The sequence below is a fragment of the Botryllus schlosseri genome, chromosome 2 (assembly GCF_051294905.1).
Source record: "Botryllus schlosseri isolate E-star chromosome 2, Bs_hap1, whole genome shotgun sequence".
NCBI lineage: Eukaryota > Metazoa > Chordata > Ascidiacea > Stolidobranchia > Styelidae > Botryllus > Botryllus schlosseri.
In genome coordinates, this window is record NC_137237.1 from 28988538 (window position 1) to 29013761 (window position 25224).

The following is a 25224-nucleotide window of genomic DNA, read 5'->3' on the forward strand; positions in this document are numbered from 1 at the left end:
AAAATTTGGTCAAAATTCAGTTTTTTTAGGTCAAAAAAAGTCAAAATTTTGATTTTTTAGGTAAAAATTTTCTTTTTTTTAGGTAAAAAAAAACCGCCCTAGTGATCACCAATATTTCGACTCCCGACTTCGACACGTGACTCTTGTTTCCATGCCCTGATTGACAGGGCACACAGACATATATTCCAAATCTATAGAGGTAAAAGCGTGAGGAAAAGTCGTCACCACAATATGCAAGGTCTTATTGCGGAACAAAATTTGGCCCCGAATATGAAGGAAGTTACCGAAGTTTAAATATTTAAAATATATAAATAGAACCTACGCTTACTACCTTCACTTGAGCATCTACAAGCGATCTTAGCCAATGACTATTCATAACCGTCATAGAAAGTGTGACAGCTATCTGGTGATGCTAGTCATACTACAAAATATATTTGACGTCCTCTTCATAATGCATTTCTGATAGATTTGTATTCACGAAACACATTATCCCTCGAATGATCCCTGTTGCATGACCGAATGCTTTCAAGTCATGTGAACGAGCTTCTATAAAACACAAACCGTTTATTGCCAACAAGTTGCCGGTAAAGCTGTCATGATATGACAGCTGTTCTTAAAGTATGGGTCGCGAATTCTATAATTTTGGGTCGCGACCACACCAGAGATATCATTTGATGCACGCAATATTTTCTGAATCTCCTGCAAAAATATTCTTCACGTTTCGCGCGATCTTCTGTGGGTGCTTTGATCGTTTTCTAGCCTAACGTGTTTGGTGCCATAGCCAATAACTGCACAAAAGGTAATTGTTTGGTCATTATGGCTTGATCATAAAAATATGCCCACCTCTGTATCATACAAGTCACTTTGTTGTCATTGTAAGGTTTGTCTGACGATGGGTTTGTCTGGAAACCTCTAAAATTGTCGCTACTCAATTCCTGATATGTAGGCCTACCAGGTCAAACTAAAATAATTATACGCGATTTCGTGGTAACAAATATAAGACATGACTGGTGATACTAAGCACCTACGGTGAGAAGCGCCAATTGAAAGCTATCACTGTTTGCTTGGAGGAGTGAGAGAGACACTTCAAAAGAATATGTCGTCCTCGTGAATTGCATATCAGTGTAGGAAGGGAAGTATAAACTTACTAGTCGGCAGCACCTAACATCAGGTCAGCAATTTCATTGTCAATATGATAGCTCGTGATGTAAACCAAATTCTTCCAGCCCTTGTCCTTGCAGCTCTGTTCTCCATACCCGTAGGAAAGATAACTACCCCAGTATAATCCATATAGATTACCAGTTGTAGCACCTAGAGACCAGTAGGTGTAATCATCCGCTGGAATGTTAATGCAGCATTACCTTGCGTCGCGTTCAGAATTATTAATTTCCTAATTTCCCAGCGAATCGAAATCGGGGAGCAAATATATCTCGATACATATGTATAGCGCAATAAACGTGAATCTGGAACGCGCTGCATCAAACCTTTTTCAACTGAGTACCCCTTACGAATTATTTGCATGTATATGACATACCCCTTAGAAATAATGATGTGTATAGTGTGCGCAATTGAAAGACAAGTACTCTTTCTCGCATCATTCCACTGCGATAGATGAGCTGGACGCTACTTCAGGAGTAAATCTGTTTTTGAAGTGGAGGCGAAGCGAAAAAGACTCCCCTCACATTTGTCGACACAGTTGGAGCTCCATAAACTATAGCCTGCTCAGTGCTCATCGCAGGCTACATGAGCAATACACTGAAGAATGCAATAGCGCTAATCATGTATCCTTCATCAAAAGCAAATGAAACTGGTTCTCATAAGAATTTATTCGAGATCTACAGTAGGCTAGGCTGCGTAGTTACTCTCATCAGAGTGGCAGTAAAGAAACAGAAATTCACTACGGATGATGAACATGGGGCGAGTAACGTTAGACGGCAATGTAAACATATGCTGTATTGAACCTTAATAAACGCTGCATTTGTTGGTCTTAATCTTAAGTCTCGATTGTCGCATATTTCCTAAAGTCGCTGTTCTTGAAAATAATCCAGTGCCTGAAAAAGGACGTCGCACATGTACGTCCAGTTTGAGAGCCCCTGTTATAGTGTATAGTAGAAGTGGGATGGATTAGGAATTGAAAAAGAAAATTAGAAAAAAATAAATTTAACCGTGTTAGATTAGCGTCTAATTGGGATATGCCATTCTGGCTGAGCCGGATTACGATTTTACATGCCCTAACTCTTTTGTTGAGTTTTCGTGGGAGTTTTCAGGAAAGTCGACTGTATACCAAATGCATATTAAACATCTAGCATTTAGGTAATAAATTGATAATTATATTTAGAAATGGCAAATTTCATTTTGTTAGTTTCTAGACATATATGTAGAAGTGGTAAAAAAAAATTCTGCTTGATGTGAATTTAGTAATTTTGCTAAACTGAATTTTTATTTCGATTACGATATGGAATTGTGAATACATAGAATTTACCTCCTTTCCAACTGAATAGGTTTACAGATATGGACTTCGATTTGGCATGATGAAATATCTATTCATTATTTTGATTTTGAATTTGAAGCTAGCATGTACACGGAATTTAATTTTAACATAATAAATCAGCCCTTAGAGTGCAGACACACGCATTGATGACCCAGTGCAGCATGTTGCCGCGAGATAAAGATATCACGATGCTAAAATATCTATTAGAGAGTGGAGAGTATAGCTTCTGGTTATGTGTGGTACCGGGTCTGTTGTCCTTGCTGTTGATAGTTTTAATGGTGAGCCACCATCTAACGTTGATTTTATATCAGACCGATGTAATCTTTTGAAGATTTCCTAGCTGCCGACTTATAGGGTGGTGCAATTTATTACAAAGCTACAGTACGTATGATGAATGGATCGCGATCAGCAGACCTAACAGTGGCGGCTCGTGACAATATCGGGCGGTGGGGCAAGGGCTGCAAGCGACTTTTCATCAAGATGACGTCACAATGGCGTTTTCCAACGTAAACAAGTAACTTGGTGGTACGGTAACACGAACTTCCCGACAACAGTGATTTTAACGTATGTGTCGCGAGAGGTCTGCTGGTGAGCAGTGACTTGAAGTGTGGTAACTGCGTAAACGGCGTACGGAACAAAGATTCGACAAGGTTCATGTTCGCACTATACCTGACTAATTATCTGCAGAAATGGAAATGACTATAACTCGAGAGATTGCGTAATCCTAACTGGAAAGGTCAACGAGTTTGGACACATACGCAATTGTTATCTCATAGATTGGGCCTGCCATATTGAATACAAAACATCATTCTGAAGAACTACGGATAGCAGCCTCGGAAATTCGGTCCCGGTACAGCATAGGAGATTTTGGCCTTGAGGCTGGTGACTGTCGCACGACACATACGGCCTACGAATAAATACGTGGATGAAAGCCTTAAACTTGGTACACTGTTACATGACATTATCGAGAAGTGGCCTCATGGCCCTTTTCGGTATGGTACACCGTCAAAATTAATGCGAACAGACCAACACCGAATTTTGCGTAAAATTTACTGAGGAATAGGCTGATCAAGTGATCAGCTGTTAGCCGCCATCGAAAACGAAATAACTATCGCGCTTGACAGGGGGGTTGTAAGCAAATGGCTTGAAGGCCACAATTTCACGGTGAAATTGACATTGGAGAATATAATATCAAAGTAAATATTTGAATGCAAACTGAGAATGATATCATCATCTCAGTTAACGTTACCGCAGATACACCGGCTTTTGCGTGAAATCCGCAATGTGTTGTAGGCTAAAGTGTCAGATCGAAGCACATCTTTACCACACTCGACCTTGATAACGAAATTACTGCCCTAATCATTGAGTGTCAACCTTGAGACTTGGCACAGCGTTCGATACTAAAATCAAGACATACCGTGCAAAAGCTTATGACGGATCTAGGTAAGGAGCATCGTTAAAATCAATAGAGACCAATACCGGCTTTGCGTATAATCTGTTAGCGATAAATGACTAGTCAGCTCTCACTCGAATTAGGAAACCAAATTACCACTAACACAGTTCAGTGACAAACTTAAAACTTGGTACAGCGTTCGATACTAACTTTAAGACTTACCGTGCCAAATGTCATAACCGATCTCGGTATTGAACATCGTCTAAACCAATGGATACCAATACCGGCTTTTGAGTAAAATCTGTTTGCGATACATGACGGATCAGCACACACTCAACTTCGGAAACGGAATTACTACCCTAAACTTTAAGTAAAAACCCTGAAACTTGGGGCAGTGTTCAATACCACCATCACGACATGACATAACAAGTTTCAAGAGTTTTCATGGTGTGAAACCCCATTAAAATCGACCTATACCAGCAAAGGTCGACTAAACGCAGATGACGGTAACAGAGTTCAGCTATAGATACGATTGTTACATCACACCTTAAGGGCACAGAGCTATCGTGCCCCGGTTGCTCGGTAATTTTATGAATAGGAGAGAGTAAATCACCGTTTCTTTATTGTGAGAATAGACAGTGAAAGCTTGCTATGAGCGCTACCGGGGCAAGCCCCGGCTAGGCATTCGCAAAGCGAAAACACAGAAGAGAATTCGATTTTCGCAGAGACTTCGCTATATATGGGCATTTACAAGCGAAAGGACAAGAAGTATACGATATTCGCTGTGATTTCGGTTTATATAGATAGGTGTGCGTCTATAAATGGTGAAGAATTGTTATTGAACAGAATTTTAGGTGGGGCAATGCCCCAGTTGCCCTATAGGACGAGCCGCCACTGAGACCTAATATAGTTTAAGAAAATTCAAGGGAAATCTGTCAGACTCAAACCCGCGACCAATGAGTGCTGCAGCGCTGGAACTGTACTTGTCACCACGATTCCAGGGCTGGCGAGATAGAGTAGTGGCACATTCCACAGCTTCAACACAAATGGGTTGCTGGTTCGAGTCCGATCAAGGTCGAGTCCGATCAAGGTCGACTCCAAAATCCCTATCCAAGTTTTGGAGATTCATCTATAGGCTTCTCCTCGTCATGTCATGTTAATGACCTAATGACCAATACGGACTATAGTAGTCGACAAACACCATGAATGCCACAAAACAACAAACAACAACCACGATTCAAGAAAACAATACATACCTTGGGCGAAGTTGACACCGAAGAGTATAGCTGCAATTCGTATCACTATCATCGTTTGTTTGGAATAATTATTCTGTAACAATTTAACCAAATGATTAATATACTGTCACCCGCGTACAATGCGACCGTATAGCGACTCTATCGGTCGCCAACTTAAAGCGGGAATGTTTATGCCGATTTTGACAAGGCACATGTGCAGATCATATGATTCGTTAGTTTCAAAGTCAAATAATATTCGGAATTTGAGTTCCAAATCTATCTCCGCGTACAAATTCCTAATATATACGCTATCGCGTCTACAGCCAAATCAAAATTCCTGTGAAAGCTGCATGAATATGTAAACTTAGGAGGTATTTCATGCCAGTAGCAACTCGTCGCAATATCGAATATAAGAGCTTATAAACTAACAACTATATTCCCGAAGACTCGCGAAACTTTTGGATTTAATGAAGTCACAATTGCGTATTGTGATATGTGAATGTTGGTTCATTGCAGTCACACGCTAGTGGTGCCCAACATGTTTATAAGGTGACCCATTTGATTCAGATCAATAAAGTTTCGTAACCCAAGCAATATAGTCATAATACATCAAATGATCAAATTCATTCCTATATCACACTATTGAAATAGTTGTTCTCGCTTGCTGTCAGCGAGGTTTTTAAATCTGCGCGTACATCCAAATCGGCTTAAGCATGCTATTGGAATGGTAAATAGAACTATTTTACATATCATGTATAATTCATCCTTGCCTTACGAATAAGGAATTCAATGTATTGTGGAAGATTTATGATATATTTGTTAGGCTTGAATGGTTGTGAAATGCGATCTGCGCCATGTTCCCAGAATGTTACATTGGTCCAATTGTATACTCACTAAAAATTAGAATCACTGTATCCATTTCTGAGATGGCTGAAAAGTCTTCTTGCAACCCGAATTACGAGAGTTCACGTAATCTCAAAGCGCCCTAGCGTGCACTGGCCGAAGAACGTTTTGAAATACCAATGCGGGACTATGCGGTAATCGCATTTGAGAGAGCTAATTACCGATGACGAAAGTTCTACTTTCGTTTTTTCAAGTAATGCCCCTCCCGATACTGACATTAAGCGCTTCATGATTTGGTGTAGGTATTGGCAAGTTTTGTGAATTTTTTAAATTTGTTTTTATTTTTCCTCTGATACTATATACTTCAAATCAAGCGACCAAAAATATCTTATAGGCGACACAATTTTGGGTCGGAATAGATGAGTTAGGAACCTCTGCTCTAGAGCAGTGCTCGGCAGCACTTATGCGTAGTGCACCAGAATATTCATTGCTGCGCCTATATGAAAAGGTAGACACAAAGACGCATCGCATCTTGTCACACAAAACCACGGGTTCTGTACTGGGGTCCGGGGACTAGTTGTGGGACACATCCAAAGACAAAACCGAGACTAAAAAGACAAATGGGATATTTACAGTTAATCCGTGGATTGATCAATCCAGCGATTAGAAAGTAGACAGCCTTTTGCCAAAAAGTACGATTTTCGGTAGTAATTATTAGTTTTTAGATAACGTGAATGACATTACGTATATGTGCATATAACACCAAGACTTGGAATCATCCTGTTGTTACCGACACGATTCTGTAAGATTCAGACTCTGTCCTGAAAGTTTATTTGCCGGGTGGATATAGTTTTTCCTAAAATATTGAAAATTGAAGTCACTCATGATCAGGTAGTGAAGGAAGTAACAGCTAACCGTTCGAATTGTTATGGCAAGTAGTATTGTGATCTGAGAATTTCTCGGGAATTTTGATACGTATTGAAGGGACTATAGATAAGGTTACCAAATTTTGAAATTCGGAAAGGGGGACACTTTTCACAGGCTTCAAAAGTTACTGAAGTGGAAGAGAAAACGTGTGATTTTTAGACTTATACAGCTAATTTCATTAAGTTGCATGAAAAAGATCATTTTGTCCGACTGCGATTTGACTAAAATAAAAGGTCATTTATCGATTTCGATTCCCGAAATACCCGACTCTCGTTAACTAGGCCGACATTTTGCGTTATTCGTGGTATTCTTGGGTATTTTAAGCTAAAACAAGACGACACATTGACAAAAAGCAGGACAATAGGGCAGTGGTGTCAAACTCAACTTGCGTCGCGGGCCGGATTCAAACCTTATTATTGCCATGCACAATAGTATATTACATTTTATTAGGGATAATGAGCGTTCTATTCTTTCTACATCTCTGTGCGTAAACAATGGAATCGGCATCAATATGTTGATTAACTGGTTACCTGCAAAAATAGTGGCTCTAATGATGATATAAGTTGGCATATTTCTATTCTTCCTGTCTTTTAATCGTATACTGGCGTCAATTCTGTGTATGCATTTTGAGGAAAGCAACAGATCTAAATGTAAAATTCATTATTAATAAATCGCGATATGGGTTTCTCTCGAGGCCGTGGATCTTTTGAGTCAGAAGGGATGTAGCAGTGCGACCACAGATGTTTGAATATTATTTCTGTGTATCCACTATATTCGCCTGTAACCCGTATATAACGGTTTCGCATTAGCCATTTCACTTTTGTGAATAACTAATTTTTAATTAATTTTTTTCTCATGATATACAGAAATCGGTTGCTTTCTCGGAATTGGGTGTAAATGTTAGCTACTTGCTCCTATAATGGTGACTTGAGTGAAACCACAACACGGCTGTCGGTTGGTTATGATATGGTAAATGAACATATTCTACAACTGATGTCTTGAGGCTTTATTTAATGGAGGTATTTCTTACTTAAAATACCAACATTTGTTAGAAATATGTTGAATATTACACACATTTTTTAATATACTCGGAATTGCTTCGCGGGCTGGATGCGTCTCGCGGGCCGTATGTTTGGCACCCCTGACGGAGGGTAATCCTACATTACAGCTGGCTCTCCTATTGCAACAACAATCAGTCATATTTCTTAGTCGAATTTGCTTTTCCTCCTGGTTGTTAATTATATACCTATTTATACACTTCAAGAGATTGTAGGAGGTACGGAGCTTCAGTATTCTATTGAATATTAAATTCATATTTTATTAAATTCAAATATTTTCGGCTGACATTCCTCAGGGGTATTCGTTAGCAACTAGTAGAGAATTGAAAAGGACTTTGTATTTCAACAGTCGTATCACCAAATATGACGTCACAGCCATGAACATTCGAATAATTGAAGGGAACAGATGGCTTAAGCTTAATGTACTATTTAAAAAAATATATAAACGAACTCCCGTTGTCATAACCTAGGTTTGTGGATTTTGATACAAGTCGACACTTAGTTTATGTCAACAGAAATATCGTAGTATAGGTTGGATTGAGATATTTCAACACCAACCATAAAAGGGCTATTCCAACGATTATATTCCATGAAATGGGCTTTACCGCACTTGCAGGGCATAAAAAATTGACCATAGCATCCAACAGCCGTCATTCCGTGTCTCTGAACGGCTAAGGGCGGAGCTGCTCTCGGTAGCTGCGTTTATATAGAAAAGGATTTATTTGTTGAAACAATTCTATCTTTGCTATCTTTAGCTTCGTCACAGGCTGGAGTTTACACTAACGTATATCATATGGTGGTTCCCGTAGGTATCAGAATATGTTGATAATAAAGGAAGATATAGTGCTGTATAATTTTACGATTAGGCTACATATAAGATACTCCACGCTTCTACAGCAGTGGTTCGCAACCGGGGTACTGCAGCACCCTGCTTTCCTTTTAGAAGGCTCAAGGGCAGTCTTGTACAACTAGAAAATTTTGAGCTTTTCAAAATTAGATTAGAATTAGAATTACAAATGCAGCTACACAGTCCTTTAAAAATTAGATTAAAATTAAAATTATAACTACAATCATTTAAAAACTATATCAACATTAAAACTACTGAATTCGCAAGAACTTTATCGACAAGCTCAAAGTAAGGGCGAAGTGATTCTAGGAGTTGGTTCTCATTTTTACCCTCTTCTCATCTTCGTCAGAATGTCTTGAATCAGGGTTAAACCTCATCTCCTGCGTAGATTCGTTCATGTCAATACTCATCCACGTATTGCAATACTGAGTAATTGAGTATTGATGAGAATCTAAATTGTTGATTATTCACGCAACTAGACTATACAAAACAACTAGTTAAAAAGAATAAGTGCCAAATAGGCTATGTGGCGGTAAACCTATACTCTCTATTCATTGCCGCGTTGTCAGCCTACAGACTACTCTACTATGCCAGTGTGACTAATAACGTAAAAATAACCGCTATCACGGTACTCGAGGCGACTACGGCTTGGCGCTGGTTTTCCCTGTCTGAGGAATATTCATGTATTTGATGAAATACGTCGCCGACAAAGTGGCATTTCAGAGAAACCAGAAATTAAATCCGAATTAGGATTAGAACGTAGAAATATCTCACAAATTAGATTAGAATTTGTATTAGAGCATTTCACAAATTAGATTACTGACATTTCGCTTGAAATCAAACGGAGGACCTTCAAACATCAAAATTACCCCTAAATTTAATTACGAAAAATGGATGCAACTCCAATGTAATATTGGAAACTTTATTTAATGGAGCCTTTTTAATATTAGATTTGAAACTCGCTGACTTTTCGGTAAGCCTTGAAGGAAATACGACTTTGCCGTTTGTTACAGCCTCTATACTGCGACTTGTTGCTAAATTGCATTTTCCGAATTTAACGATGTTTGTTTAGTAGTCTCTGCTTTCACATGTAACTTGTCCGGAATGAGTTTAAGGCTACTTCTAAACAGTTTCGTACAGCACTTGCACCATTGTGATGTACGCTCGAACTAAATCATCAACGGTCTATTACAGACCTCGGCATTTACGGCCCGCGACGCGATGCTGGCAGGTCCGCGAAAAGATTATTGGATTTTAAAACATGAAACCTACTTTCGAACGTAATGCGTGGACTAAACCAAAGGCTGTATAAACTGAACCGGACTTGCGCTTGCTTCGAAGCCTGTTTATTTGTGTACCTTGATCACTTCGCCTATACGCGTGTCGTATGCATAATTCAGATTCAAAATAAATTCGATGTACCAAAGTTTGTCGCAAAAATTTAGTTTCTGAAAACGCGCGAGTAACTTATGTAATCATCAATTTAAAGCTCCGATGGGACTCTGTTGTCGGTGATTCCCCAAATGCCGTTGCTGCCGCCAAGGCTACCGATACAACAAAGATATTCCACTCCGGTAATAGAAATGCCGAGCCTATTGCTGCGAAATGCGAAATTATTGCTTCGATGACGCCCAATTCATCGAAGAGGAGATTACTGAAGGAAGATGCTATTGAGAAGTCGGTCTGTCGGTGGCGAGATCAGATTCTGGTAACGAATGATAAGCACCACAAAAAGCGGCTAGTGATCGACTGACTATCCTGAACGAATTATAGATACAGGACTACTCAGAGGTGGTCAGTAACGAAGTACTTCTACTTTTTGAAGTACTTGAAGTAGATTTTGCCTACTCACACTACTTTACCAGTAGTTATGATTTTGGACTACTTCTGCTTGATAGTTTTCAGTTTTGTAGGCAGAATTAAGCGTAGAATACCTACTTACATACTTGTGAACCACCACTCCTAATTCTACTTGAGTAGCGACGGTGACTACTTTGACCACCTCGGGGCCTACTCCTCTGGTAGCGTATAGTCACTACCTGAAATCGAGGATATTCTAATTAAGTCGATTTGAAATCCGCCTATATCACGATGGGCCACCAGGTTGCCCGTACGACCATCTTTTTACTGTTTTCGAACCTGACGGTAATTTATACCAATATCATCAATTATCATTAGGTATAACAAACGGCTTCGTAAGCGTTCCAGAGCGTCATAGACAATTTTATTCGAAATCATAACTTGCAAATAACGATTGCTTACATTGACGGTGTTACCGTTTATGGCAAAATTAGAGAAGAACACGATAAGAGCTTGAACCTTTCGTGACTTCAACTAAGGTAGACGGGACGGCGCTCAATGAGAAGAAATGTGTGTTCTCTGTTGAGATATTATCGCTTCACCTCATTTCCCATGGCAATACTCCACTTCTGCTTGTCATCTGAAACATTTGATAGAGATGCCTATCTCTAACAATACCAAAGTCTGAAGAACTGTCTGGGTACGTTCGCTCATTATTCGAAATGGATAACTTCGTTTTCGGAAAAAGTGAAACCTTTGAATCCGAACAATGGATTCCTGTTGCAGGTGGATGAACTGGGGCCTATATCAAAACATAAAAATAGTATTTAAGGACTTCGGCTAAGTTGAAAACTGTATATGACGACCGACCCTTCGAGAAGCTTGTGGTGCATCCCACTCCTCGCCGTCATACCAAGGCAAAAAGCACTGTAGTGTTCATGTTAAATATTTGATGTGGTGTCTCATGAAAATATGTGCCAGCGCCTATCTTGGAAATTTTCGTTGTTTGGTGCCCCCCATATATTTTAATGACTGTACTAAAGACGATGGGGTAGAGGTCCAAGTCCGGTCGATTTTGTCGGGTTTTTGCCGGGATTTTGTCGAACCTTACTATTGGAACCATTTCGCGCTTGAATAGCGCCCTATGGCCACTCGGACCAATTAACAATCCAATAATTGTATGCACTATTTTCGGGATCAAATCAAGGTTCATCAAACTATTGTTGGGTAAGGGTTCATATACCTATCGGGTGTAAGCCCAATATACACACCTCGGGTGACGATGTGTTTTGTATCTCTCGAAAACAAGGATATTTAGTTAATCGTTTGGTCAGAAAGCTTCAAATAATGCCTACTGTACAAATGGCTCTCACCCCTAAAAGTGGTGTGGAACAACTCTTCCAAATTTTGAGGCGCAGTGTGCTGCAATATATAATACCTATTAGTTTAAAACATTTTGTCGGGAGAATCCCTATCTAGTGTGATCGAACTGGGAAATTTTGCTATCTAAATTTACGCGCATGATGCTTAAAACACATTTTTGATGAAATACAGTAACCACTGCATTCGCGGAAATACTAAACACATCGTCGGTACTTGCTATATTTCGTGCAAAGCTCGACGAACATTTTTGATAATTGATGAATATTGTTTGGAATGAATGAATGAATTTTGCATCGGGATGTCAAGGATATATAGAGCTGTGAAGCTTAGTATCCCCATGACCACTACTACATAATCTGCTCTGCTACGTCATTTTTCTTCGGCGCCCCCATAACGTCTCATAGCCTCCCATATCGCCCCTTTAGTGTTTCTGCCCCTTCCAATTCCATATCGCCGCAGGGGGTTGGAGCGCTCCCGACATGGTTAAGAACCACTGATCAAAAGCAAGAGTTCCTAATAGGAGTATATTCTGCTGCACCTGCCATTCTTTGAAGTTGCTCGCCCAAGAAGAGCAAGCAACCTTTTCAATAAATAATTATTACAAATAATGTGCCGCGTCTTAGATGTTCTATATTGCTTGAGAAAGAAGCCTTTCCGGTTGGGAACATTACTGTTCAATCCTCTCACCATGGTACTCTGATCGAATACGTCCTACTCACTGGACGACAAATATAACGATAAAAAATGATGTAAAATACTATAAGCATAGATCTGTTGCAAAATACCATTAGAAGTCGAGCACCAATACTAAACTTATACAACATCAGCAACCACAACAGCGCGCGGTTGACGTTCGCGCTTTGTGTATGAACCTCACTAATTTAGAGGTTCTTTGCATTTCAACTTCGGACCACTCTCCGCATGGTGCTGGTAAGGTTGCGTGGAAAGAAATTCAGCACTAATCAAACATGCACCTTGTCAATCTCACAACTATTTTGGCCGAAAGTTTGCTCGATATATTCAACTTACTTTTGTGAATATTTTGTTACTCTCCGCCGTGAGCTTTGCCCGCAATCACAAAAAGAACGAAATACACTATTTGTACCAAATTATGCTTAATCAACCACTATATTATTTACATCAACGAAATTCATATATATAATGTATCTTTGTGGAACGTAAAAAATATATCAGGCGTGCGAGAGCTACCTTGATTTGCTATGCTTATTGTATCATGAAAACCAAATCCGTCCGATTTGGGTGCTGGCAACTGTTAACTTGTTTTTGAGATAATATCTGGCGAAAGTATAGAAACCGGTGTTTCACTCTGATCAATATCGACGTAGTAGTAGTCTGACTATGTTTTAAGAATATATCTGTCCGGCCCTGCTGAGTCATCGTCGAAATTGTCAGCAAAGCGAAGAAAAATATTGATTTTATGGAATTATTAGAGAATTTGATTGTTCCAGTTGATACATTTGGTGGTGATTAAAAAGGCAGCATATATGTCAGCATTATGGCATAATTTAGCCTGAGTCGTCGCTAAGAACCTTGTACATTAGTATATTAATTTACGGAAATGTAGAGTTGGAATTAGCAACATGATGATACTTGACGTCAAAGGTCCGTGTTCACTAGGGTTGTTCAGAATTGATCGACTTTCAAAATGTTGTGGTTTTCAGTCCGATTCCCATGCCTTATACCATAAAAACATATTCTAGGTACTTTTTTTCGTAATTCATCCCTTGCATCCGTGTGCACATTGAGCTGGAAGAATATCGGCTAAAAATAGGGGATTCCCCTAAAATTTGAGTGTCGCTATTCGGACTAGGCTAGTAAAACGTCATATATAAGCTGGTTTTATGTAGCTATTGCGGTTGGAGTGCTACATAACCTCACTATAGAATGTATTGTCAGTTCAGGACACCATTTTCATGTCCCACACTGCCTTAGAACTCCTCAAAACTGCCTTAAGACTGATAGTCATTTTGTTGGATCACCTATTCTACACTCCTCAACCCTATCCGAGATTGTTCATCAATTGCCGGGATCACCACGTGCAAGAATACAACTGTAAATGTATCATTCACTCACAGCCACATTATAAACATCACATTGTTCATAGGAAAAGAAACAAAAAGGCAAAGAAACAGACCAACTTGGCAAATACTACTTAAATCAGGTCCGGATGAAATAGTTGCTTTAGAGAAATCGGCATATCTGTTCCCGTTATCTTCCACGGCTTGTAAGAGGCTCGGTATTCAATTTCACCAAACGCTCTGCTGTGCCGTTAACTATTTCAACGCTACTCACAAATTCTTGAGCAGTCACGAAATGCGAATCAGTATGCCATTCCGAAACTGGAAGACTAAACCAATCATGTTCGACATGTATAGCATTGGATAGAAACCGTGACTTCGGTTCAATTAAAGCAACCATACTCATTGACTCAGAGACAGAGTCAGAGATTAGACTCAGAGGTATAGCCTACCTCTGCGAAATTGTTCAAGGATTGGCATTTGCAGCAATTTAGCAGCCATCGCTTCCTTCACTTTGTCAGGAATCTTTGGTTTAGCCGAGAACATTGTTGATACCACCGTTTCCTCGGTGAGATGCCAATGATGTTCTCGCATCTTTTTATATGCCACATCAGCAACTGTGAAATCGCACAATGAAAAGTCTGTCATGCCATGAAGGAATTTGAGATCAATATACTGTGCGTCACATGCATTACCAGTTTTCAACCAAGCTGGGACATAAAACAGGGCAACTTTCTAATGAACTCTTCAGAATAGCCCATTTGCTCTCTCCACATGAACATTTTTGACAGTAGGCTACAGCACTTGACTCATCCATCCAGTGCTATTAGTAGCACCAGGCTTGCGAAAACGATTATCAATATATTGGGCAGCTACAATCGCCAAGGTGCCTGTTGCACATTCTCTGTAGTCATTTATTATCAAGACTTCTTTCTGCTTTCCATTATATGGCTTCATCAGTGGAATTATTTCTTGCTTAGCTTCATCATCTTTGATCGCCAACCAGCTGCATTCATCAAACTGAAGTGTTTTAAAGCTTCTTAATTGATCAATATCTTTCCACTTCTTGGAAGGTATTAAAATCTGTGTTTTCAGGGCCTGTGGTCGCAGATCGAAATACACTTCACTTCCAGACCGCCCCGGATGACTAGTTCATAAATATGATGGCGACAAGCAGAAGTAGAAAGTAGAAAACTTTCCTGTTTATCAATTCTTCAAGTAACAGAACCGCACCTTCATTTTTTCCATTGTTTGAGGGTGTTGTGTCAAACACAAGAGCTCTGACATTATTTGTTAAATATTAAAGTTCCAGCAGTTCAAATGACAGATCAGCCTGTGCTTTTCCTGTAGCACTCTCCAGAGTTCGATTGCCAAGAAGTTTGCCTTTCTCAAATGCGTTGGAATACGCAGACTATGCCAGCACTGCCAAGGCCGCAAATTTCCCTCCGAAACGACTTCTAGTGAGCTTTGCATCCCAGTGCAATACAATGTGCCAAGTTGATCTGTTTCTTTGCCTTTTTGTTTCGTTTCCTTTGAACAATGTGATGTTTATAATGTGGCTGTGAGTGAATGATACATTTACAGTTGTATTCTTGCACGTGGTGATCCCGGCAATTGATGAACAATCTCGGGTAGGGTTGAGGAGTGTAGGATAGGTGATCCAACAAAATGACTATCAGTCTTAGGCAGTTTTGAGGAGTTCTAAGGCAGTGTGGGACATGAAAATGGTGTCCTGAACTGACAATACTTTCTATAGTGAGGTTATGTAACACTCCAACCGCAATAGCTACATAAAACCAGCTTATATATGACGCTTTACTAGCCTAGTCTGAATAGCGACACTCAAATTTTAGGGGAATCCCTATTTTTAGCCGATATTCTTCCAGCTCAATGTGCACACGGATGCAAGGGATGAATTACGAAAAAAAGTACCTAGAATATGTTTTTATGGTATAAGGCATGGGAATCGGACTGAAAACCACGACATTTTGAAAGTCGATCAATTCTGAACAACCCTAGTGTTCACGTTCGCGTTGATAGAACCTTTCAAAATGGTTCGCGTTCACATGAACCAGAATCTTTTAGCCGTACGCACTATCCCTATTCCCTAGTTCGTTCCTAAAAGATTTTGGCGCGAACCCTTTCATTTTTGTGAGTCTTCAGGGACACACATGCAGACAGTTTACCAGTCCCAATATCAATTATGACATATATATTGATATTGTTTCGGCATTTAAGTAAACCCTTATTCAAGATCATTCTAACAGTGAAATAGTTCATGACCCGATCAATATCATTCGAAGCTCATTGCCTGCCAGCTGATGCGTTCCCTCGAATTAGAATACATATATTTGTTATCATGTTACTGCGATATGTGATTAGACGCGACAATACGGTAGTACTTCAACACGCTTATGATACGCACATTGCGAATCTCCACATGTCGGATTTCCGTATCAGTAGCAGAGAGCCCTCCACTGACCGCTGTGTCTACGGTAGTTTACTACTAGAACAAGGTATTGTAGACACGAATTCAGTGGATAAGAAAGGTTTTGTGCCGCAACTGAGAACATTACCGGCGCGATGAATGACGAGCGGTGTGGTGATCTATACGTATCTCACGACTTCAACGCTAGAAACTAACCCGGTTGTCATTCTAATCAGTAGGTGAACCGGACAAATGCCCTGCTCAACCGACTACAGATCTTAAAATTCCACATTCTACATTTGAAACACAAAATCATTAAAACTGAGCGGCTGTTTAAAGACGTCGCTAATATAATCGAGTTCGAATTGTTCTTTTTTATTTTTTGAAACGGTGGCTCGCAATATCCTTATTGGCACATTGGCATAATGGTCAAGCGATAATAGTGCATGTGACTTCTGCGCTTGTAACACTGGATTAAAGTTAGGTCTGGGTTAAGTTAAGGTTATAGTTGAATTTTGGGAGTTGGGATGATTTGGGGTTACTTTTAAGTTTATAAAGTTACATGCTCATGTGTCGCGTGCTCAAGCGTTGTTTATCATTGTCTCGCATGTTAATATGTAGGGGAACCTTCCGTACAAGATGGATTGCAAGTATTCCACTGAATGTCCATAAATCCAGAACAGAAACGAACTAATTATTTCACCATATAGTTCGAACAAAGAACAGCAGCGTATTGTGGTCAGATGTTGAAGAAGGTTGACAGTGCAAAAGTTCATCACCCGATTCATATCTTCCAAGGCTTTTCATCTGACAGCTGATGCGTTCCTTCAAATTACAATGTTTATTTTTACCATATGGCACTGCGATACGTGTTTGGTACTTCAACGCATTTCCGATACGAACATTGCTAATCGGCATATGTCAGACACCCGTGACAAGGCATGATAGGCGACTTAACTTATTTGCAGTGTTTGCGGTACTACAAGAACAAGGTATTGCAAACACGGAGCCAATTGATTGACCTTTTTGTACCACTGCTAACATATTACCTCACGAAGCTGGGAAGCGGGTGGCGGAGTGTTCTAAGAGACATCACCACGACACCAATGGTTGTTGGTTCTAGTCTTGCCCCTATCAAGTTTCTATGTGTCGGAGGTTTCTCTGGCCGCCTCATCGGTGACCTTACTGCCGGAGCAGGGTTTCCAAAGCCCAGGGTGAAGGTGAGCCGAGCCAAAAGTCGGCAGCAAAGTTCAAGCTACGGGCGCATGGAAGACGAGAGTGACCGATGATGAACAGGAACTAGCATGGAAGTCGTCTGAAACATTACAAAGGCCTGATGGACTGAAACTACTGAAAATAATTTCGTGGCGCAAATGACCAGGCGATGAGAGCCACTGTGTGTGTGTGCGTGCGTGCGTGCGTTTGTGTGTGTGTGTGTGCGTGCGTTTGTGTGTGTGTGTGTGCGCGCGCGTGCGTGCGTGCGCGAGCGTGTGTGCGCGTGTGCGCGCGTGTGCTGCGTGTGTGTGCGTGTGTGTGTGTGTGTGTGTGTGTATTAAACAAACGAACAAACAAACAAACCTCACGAAGCTGACGACCAATGTGGCTTTTCCCTGATTCTCCGCTTTAGAAATTAAGCCTGTTTTCCCCCCAATACCAGAGACACGTATTAAATATTTACATTTCCTCTTCTGAGCATCAATTCTTTTTTTCAATTTTCAAACGAGCGCGTCGTCATTCAAAATGGATGCCAATGCGGGTATTGCGTCCTATTGGTCAAATAACAGCAGATAATCTGGTCTATACATGAGAAGTCCGAAATCCTTCATAAGTAGTGTGCCAAATGTCAAAATAATAACAACTCCAGTGTTTGTCAAATATTCTTGTAAGTTTGGCTTTGCATTCTAAAATACCCATTCTAATCTGGAAGATTTCCGTAAAGATAAGTCCTCTGGACCAAGAAGGTGCCCAGTATATTTGTACCTTGCGTGGATTGGCATAGTTAGTAACAGGTGTGAAAAGCAAATTAAATCTTCCGTAAGTCATGGTTTTCCACAAGCGAAACACCATAACATAATCACTACGAAATCTTTACTACTCGCAACGCGTAAGCATGTGATACCTGCAATTAATCGGAGTACCATAATTTACCAACATATGAGCAGATGCGACAGTCGGTATGTGGGTTGCACATTTCAGCGTCTGCGACAAGGAATCAGTCAACATGTTCCACGTCAGATTAGAAAATCGCAAAGTTATTATATTTCTGCTTCGTCATCACAGTATCTAGTTAGTAGTTACCATGCGCGACTAAGATAAAATAACAGCATGTAACTCTGCCATCGGTCAGCACCTCTTGAAACACCGCAAGTGCGCCAAACATTATAATAGCAATAAGTTTTTTATAGTTGCTCGTAGTAGTCCTCTTTTTCATTTAAAGGTCCCCGAATCTATCATTAGAACGATGCAAAGCAGATCCACTGCCGCCAAAAGGAACATTTCTATACCCTGGGAATATTTCAGTTGTGTCGTGTTGTCATTCGACTATAGCCGAATTTGTCTCTGTTGTAACGCGACCGTGCGTTTTCATCCAGAGTTTATAACTCAGTGTCTTTTTCATTATTGCGTCATGACGACAATATTTTTTTATATTTCGAATTTTGTTAATCGCATTTACTGACGTTAGCTTCTGACGAGGATCACTCACAAAGCTTCGAGTGGAGTAAATTTGGCAATATGAACATATTGATTGTTGCGATGTTCATTGTTAAGTAAGTCCGAAATGTCCTACAGAAGCGCTGCCAAAATCGTTAGCTGAATCTGGGGAGGAAAAACGATTACCGAAACCATCGATTACTGCATGAATATGTAGAAGACCTCCGATAAAACAACTGCAACAGAGAATTTATTACTATTCTGACCGCCGGGTCGGCCAGATAGATAAGAAGGAGCGTGAAAGCACGAAATATCAATGCTGTCATTGGCGGCGGTATAGAGCACTGCTTCTGAAAATATATTGCTCCAAAGCTGTGAAATCGAAATCAGTTTCAACGGCACTGGCTCGCATGGCCTGTCATGGCAATGGCACCATGCCTGGCCACGCGGTCAGTGAGCAGCTGTGTATAAGTTTTATATACAGACGGGGTTCGTGGGTAAAATAAATGTAGGTACCAAACTGTCTTAGATTGAGAATGTTAATTATGACTCAGTTTTCTACTATCACTGGGCTTACTTCTACTAATGCCGAGTTGGGTGTTTCATCGAACGGTTTAGTGCTAACTACCAGGATGTCGCTTGGTTTTAAGTAGCCTATCATACGTTCCAGCTGTGGCCTAACCAATAAACATCATTGTCCAAACTGCATCCCTGGTGTCGCGAACGAAGGGTGTTGGAATTAATGAGGGCGTCAAAAACGTCACGGGGAGTGCCAAACTTCTTGAGAGAAATGATGCATTTTCAACTCAGAATGAGGTTGATTGTAAGCGGAAACTTTCAGGTCGTGGACAATAGCAATAGGGGAGATGTGGTACCGATGGATCACTGGGACCGAAAATACTTTGAAAATTCTCTATGATAATTACATGATTACACTCCGTGAACTTGTCTACAATTGCATGCTGGCAAAATCTTTCCGCACATACAAAATAATTCGACGTGCGCGAGCAACGGGGTCTCTCACTGATGGTTTTTGTTTTAGGGGGTGTAAACTAAATTTAGATCGACATATACATTCTTCTTTGTAACCTTCAACACGAACAAACCAGCAATCATTTTTATTGTGAAGTGTAGGAATTGTATCAGGCTGTATAATGGCACCTATTATTTTTTTCAGTACTTTTCTTGAGTGGACTTTTTTTCGATTCATGTATAAAATTCGTAGGGTGGGGACCGATGATACAATAGCCAAATCAAGCAAAATAATCAAGCATACTAATCATGAAACAAATGAAACATGTCTACGTACAGAAAATCTTTATGTTATAATTGAATATGATGTTTTATCGCTATAACGAGGTATTTGGAAGTCACACTGTCGATTTTCGGACAATGTGTATGTACCCTCAAATTTATAAGTCCGAGCCTAAATCGAAACGTGATTTTATGACAACATTTGAGTTAATATTTATTCTACTTTTTGACAGTTGCGACCAAACATTCTTCTTTGGCTTGCTGTGGCTTAGATTATAATACTGAGCAAGAAAGTAGTCAAATTTGAGTTTTTTAGGGTATATGTGTCATAGGTCCCCGGGTCGCGTGTCATTGGACCCACCGGGTGGGGACCGATGACACGTTCGAGCAACAAATTTTGAACGCCCATAAATATTTTTTGAAAAGACGGATATTCATGTATATGTGCGTGATAGGTAGAGCTTGTATCAAAGTGCTGAGCCAGCAAAAGATCTGCTGTTTTCAGCTGAACATTTCAGGGCCAGCGATCATTTTCCGATTTTTGATCCATCGGTACCACATCTCCCCTATCCTTTTTTTATTATAAACGTGATCCTTTGGTCGTACCAATCATATTCATTACACACTGACGTATAATTTTGACTGATGCTGCACCTCGAACTCGAACAGACCAGAAAACGTATCTAAATTAAAAGTCACCAGTCAATGCGTTAGGTTGTTAGCTGTTACCTGTTAGGCCTACTTTTGTTTCAAGACGTATTTTCTGGTTTGTCGGAGATCCAGTAGTAGTGAAAATAAAGCTTTGATGCAGGTTGAGCAGAAACTCTCCTCAAGTAGTTTTGAAAAGCACTCGTAATACGCTCTCATGGTTCGTCAACACCAGAAAGTTGACACATGCAGACAAGGCAGAGCTGGGTTTCTGTTGCAGCAAACCCCTTGCAGCAGATATATATTTTTAACAGCGTAAGGAATCGACCGCATTATCTGATGCAAATGATACCTTTGCTATATAGCAGTGGTTCTATACTTTTATTCATCCCAATGCCCCTCTCAGGAAATGCGATCGTATGACGGCCTCGCTCATATTACAAGGATCGTAGTTAATAAGATGATGAGCGATAAGGAAAAGTTGTAACGGGTACTTATAGGCTAAATATATCTTTGCGCTATTAGTAATGTGAATGTGAAGATGGCGGATAGCATAATTCTAAGCGTTTTACAAAGATCTATTTACCATGATGAAAGTGTCGCATGGGCGAAGATAAGCGGCCTGAAATTGCGCACATGAACCATGCAACCGCTACATAAATATAATGGCCACGATTGTCGTGAATATGTTCGTCACTCCATTTATATTTCGCGCGAAGCAAGACTACAAGGTTTGACTCATCCAGAAAATAGAACCTCGATTTCTCCGTCTTGGCCTCTGTCTTTTTGGTATTCGAAGTACATAACACTGCTAATTACCAAGCCGTAAATAGCGAAATTTAGGTAAGTCACAAGATATGATGACGTAAAAGTAGAAGCGGTGGAAAATCAGATTTACTTGAGTAAGTAATGCAAGTAGAGGAAAACTACTTGAGTACATGGAAATAGCAAAAGTACTTCGTTACTGACCACATCTGCTCGTTACTTGACCACTAATCTAAGTCAACCCATAATCCAACCTATTCCAAACACCTAAATTAAAATGAACTAAAACAAAACCAAATCTCAAACAGTTTAGGATGACTCGCAATCACCAATTTACTATTCCACACGTTTACCGTTTGATCAGAAGGAAGTTATCCTGCCAAATTTACATCGTTACTCATTTCACAAAAATATTACACACAAATCAGTAAACGAGCTCCAAGAGTATTGATTTATTAACAGAGAAGCATTTATTGACCAAATGTGCCACATATTAAAGTATCATATATTCAATTAGAATTTACGTGGCAGTTTCCGCTGTAGAGTGTGATATATAATTAAATTTATTAACTCGCTTTTGCTTCTTTCATGCTTCGGGATGAACTGAAATAGATTGAAAAGGCGATTGTTTATCAAGAACACGAAAATAAACTTTTGTCAATTGTCTATCAATAGAGACACTGGCACCTTCAGTTGAAAAAAATCGAAACGAATTTGAGTCTTTGAGCCAATGATCATCAAGTTTTTTTGTCGGATGTCGTTTCTGCTGAAACACTGTCGAGTGCCCATGTACTCTCGCTTTGGAGTGGCACTGGTTTTTCTCGCAGCCAGATTGGATTCAGAGGTGACAGGCATCGGGAAATGATCCCGTGTCACATGCGATGCCAGCAGTGCAATCATTAAAGTGGATGTTGGCATGCTATGGCGGAATTGCTTGCATTTTTCTGGGAACAGTTCCAACAAAGATGAATGATATAATATTCTAATATTTAGTTGTAACAAAGAAATCTCTGCTTGTATCGATCGCATGCTTATTCGTTACGTAGGTCAGTTCTTTGATCTTGGTAACCGGTATTCTTGGTGACACAATGTGCTATGTTACTAATCTGAACAAGAAATTCTAACTTTGCATTGTTTCCATATCGTTTCCATATATTCGCCACACGAGAATGGTGCCCTATATTCAATTCAAGCATTCAAAAATCAAATTGGACCCATGATATTAGCTATTAGACGGGAATATGAGATATATGGCACCCGGAATTGTCTCGTTTTCCCAAATAAGTTATTACATATAAAAAATTATCAACGACTTATATTCGCCAAATATACCTACAGATTTACCTGTTATGTTAACAAAGGTCACATAACGCCTGGACAAGCCTTCAATATCATTGCTAGCGAAGCATTTGTACTTTGCAGAGTCTTCCAGGGTGGCGCTTTTGATGATCAATGTTGCCTTTCCTGGTTCAATCTTTTGAAGTGGGTCATTCCAAATATTGTCCGTGGGTACACCGTTTTGTCTCTGCCATCTGACGTTGACAGTCGAAATTCCATACCCGGTACATTCGATTTCAATCGTATCACCAACCTTGTATTCCTCTCGACTCTCAGACAAAGCGAGAGGGAAAACTGCATGGGATTGAGAACAATATTTGCAGAAAGAAACCATCGATACCGGCAGTACCCACACCGGGGTTAGTAACACAGAACTTATAATTTTTCAAAATAGCACCTGATATTGATCAGTTGTCTTTTACTTGAAGTATACTCAGATGGATTATATTTGAATGGAATAGACTTGCTTACCTTCTAAGGCATCATACTTCTTCAAAATACTTTAAAATGGTCTACTATACTTTCAAATTCACCTAATTGGTTATATTTACAACTCACTTCCACTTCAAAGTCGACAGTTTTCAAGCCGAACTACTTATTTTTCCTAATTTTTCAGATTTTGTAAAGTACAGTACAGTTTTATACCGATTTTTTTGCGGCATGGACGGCGCCACAGACCCTTCACCCAATTTACTACTTCAGTATTTTGACTTCATATGCATTCAGTCCGCCAAAATACCTGTGAAGCTACGTCATTGACACAAAATATTGCATCCTCTTCTTACAATTTGCATCTTGCATATACGGAAACTATCACTGCGATTGCCAATCAAATGTGTACAGAGTCAGGCTTCAATCCATTCATTTAAGGTCCATACTCGAGTAATTATGAAACCCTTCATTATATTACAACTCGAAGAAGTTTTTTGACATCTCTTGCAATCATACGTTCACTTGTATTTCAGTGGAAATATAGATTAATGCTACTACTTACAGAAACACGACTTTTCCTTTACCAGCACCAATTATCAATATTCATGCAACATCCCAATACAATTTTAGATTTTGACCTGGATTTGGGAATGATATGAAAAAAACTTAAATTTGTTATTAGCATTAGGTTCAACGATCAACTGCGCAGCAGGATTCGGAAGTGAAAATATTGAATCAGCTCGTGTCTAGTGACATGTAGGGTTGCATTTAAAACAAGTGGTTGTTTAAAACACTTTGTTTAAAACATTTTTAAAAAAGTGTTTTGAACAAAGGCTTATTTAAAAAACAAATGTTTTTCAAGTTGTGTAAGTATGCCATAATTGTGTAAATACTTTCCAAAATACGTCTTATATGAGCTTACGGACGTTTATCACCCGATAGGCGGAGATGTGGTACCGATCAGGGCTTTGGAGCCGGAGCCCGGAGCCGGAGCTCCGGAGCCGTGCATTTTTACCGGAGCTGGAGCCGGAGCCGGAGCTCTGCATAAAATTCAGCCGGATCCGGAGCCGGAGCTGGAGCAAGTTATTTGAGGGGTAGCTCCGGCTCCGACGTATTTCATAAGATGCTATTATATATGCAACAACCATATCTGCTGAGTTCAGATAATTCAACAGCAGGCCTTCGCGAAATTAAAAATCTTTTCCTCTTTGGCGCTACCTTTTCCGACTAACCATGTTCCTAAGGATTTAACAGCAGAGCAGTCATATGTTCAATTTTCAATTTTCATGCATGAGTGCCGAACCTCGGTATGCTAAATATGCCTGTGAATATTGTGGGTATTCGGCATACCCGCAATTTCATCATCAGCACAACCTTGTTGGCCAATTGTACGGTTCGAAAAAAATGATCATAATGTGTTATGCGAAATGGGAGAGAGGATAAAAGCCTGATGTCGTTGCACATGTAGATATGACGAGTCCGAGCCGAAAAATTCCATCTTATCGTTCCTATGAATCGGTTGAGCAAATACTCGTTCTTTCGTGATCGTTCTTTAATCGGGCCGCGAAATTGGACGGTGTTATTGTCTATGCAATTATGCATGCGTATTGGAATTCATTACTGCGTATGATCGTCATTCACTCCAGTGAGGATTTTCGAGCGTAAATAGGGGATGGCAGAAGAGTAGCCCA

General features: G+C 39.9%; 3 protein-coding genes across 4 annotated transcripts in view; all 3 read right to left on the reverse strand.

Annotated features, from left to right (window-relative positions):
* LOC145457676 (uncharacterized) overlaps positions 1 to 5213 on the reverse strand; it is a 36527-nt gene extending 31314 nt beyond the window's left edge. Inside the window, exons 1-2 of the mRNA XM_080335922.1 lie at positions 5141 to 5213; positions 1149 to 1338 (exon numbers count right to left, since the gene is read on the reverse strand). Of these exons, the coding sequence (XP_080192048.1) occupies positions 1149 to 1338; positions 5141 to 5192 (242 nt within the window). The 5' untranslated portion in view covers positions 5193 to 5213. The remainder of the gene's footprint in view (positions 1 to 1148; positions 1339 to 5140) is intronic.
* The window catches only part of LOC145457518 (chromosome-associated kinesin KIF4A-like), a 252540-nt gene that overhangs the window by 86792 nt on the left and 140524 nt on the right, over positions 1 to 25224 (reverse strand). The window lies entirely within an intron of this gene.
* LOC145434664 (uncharacterized) overlaps positions 22188 to 25224 on the reverse strand; it is a 14908-nt gene continuing 11871 nt past the window's right edge. The window contains exons 4-5 of the mRNA XM_080312006.1: positions 23108 to 23395; positions 22188 to 22366 (exon numbers count right to left, since the gene is read on the reverse strand). Of these exons, the coding sequence (XP_080168132.1) occupies positions 22350 to 22366; positions 23108 to 23395 (305 nt within the window). The 3' untranslated portion in view covers positions 22188 to 22349. The remainder of the gene's footprint in view (positions 22367 to 23107; positions 23396 to 25224) is intronic.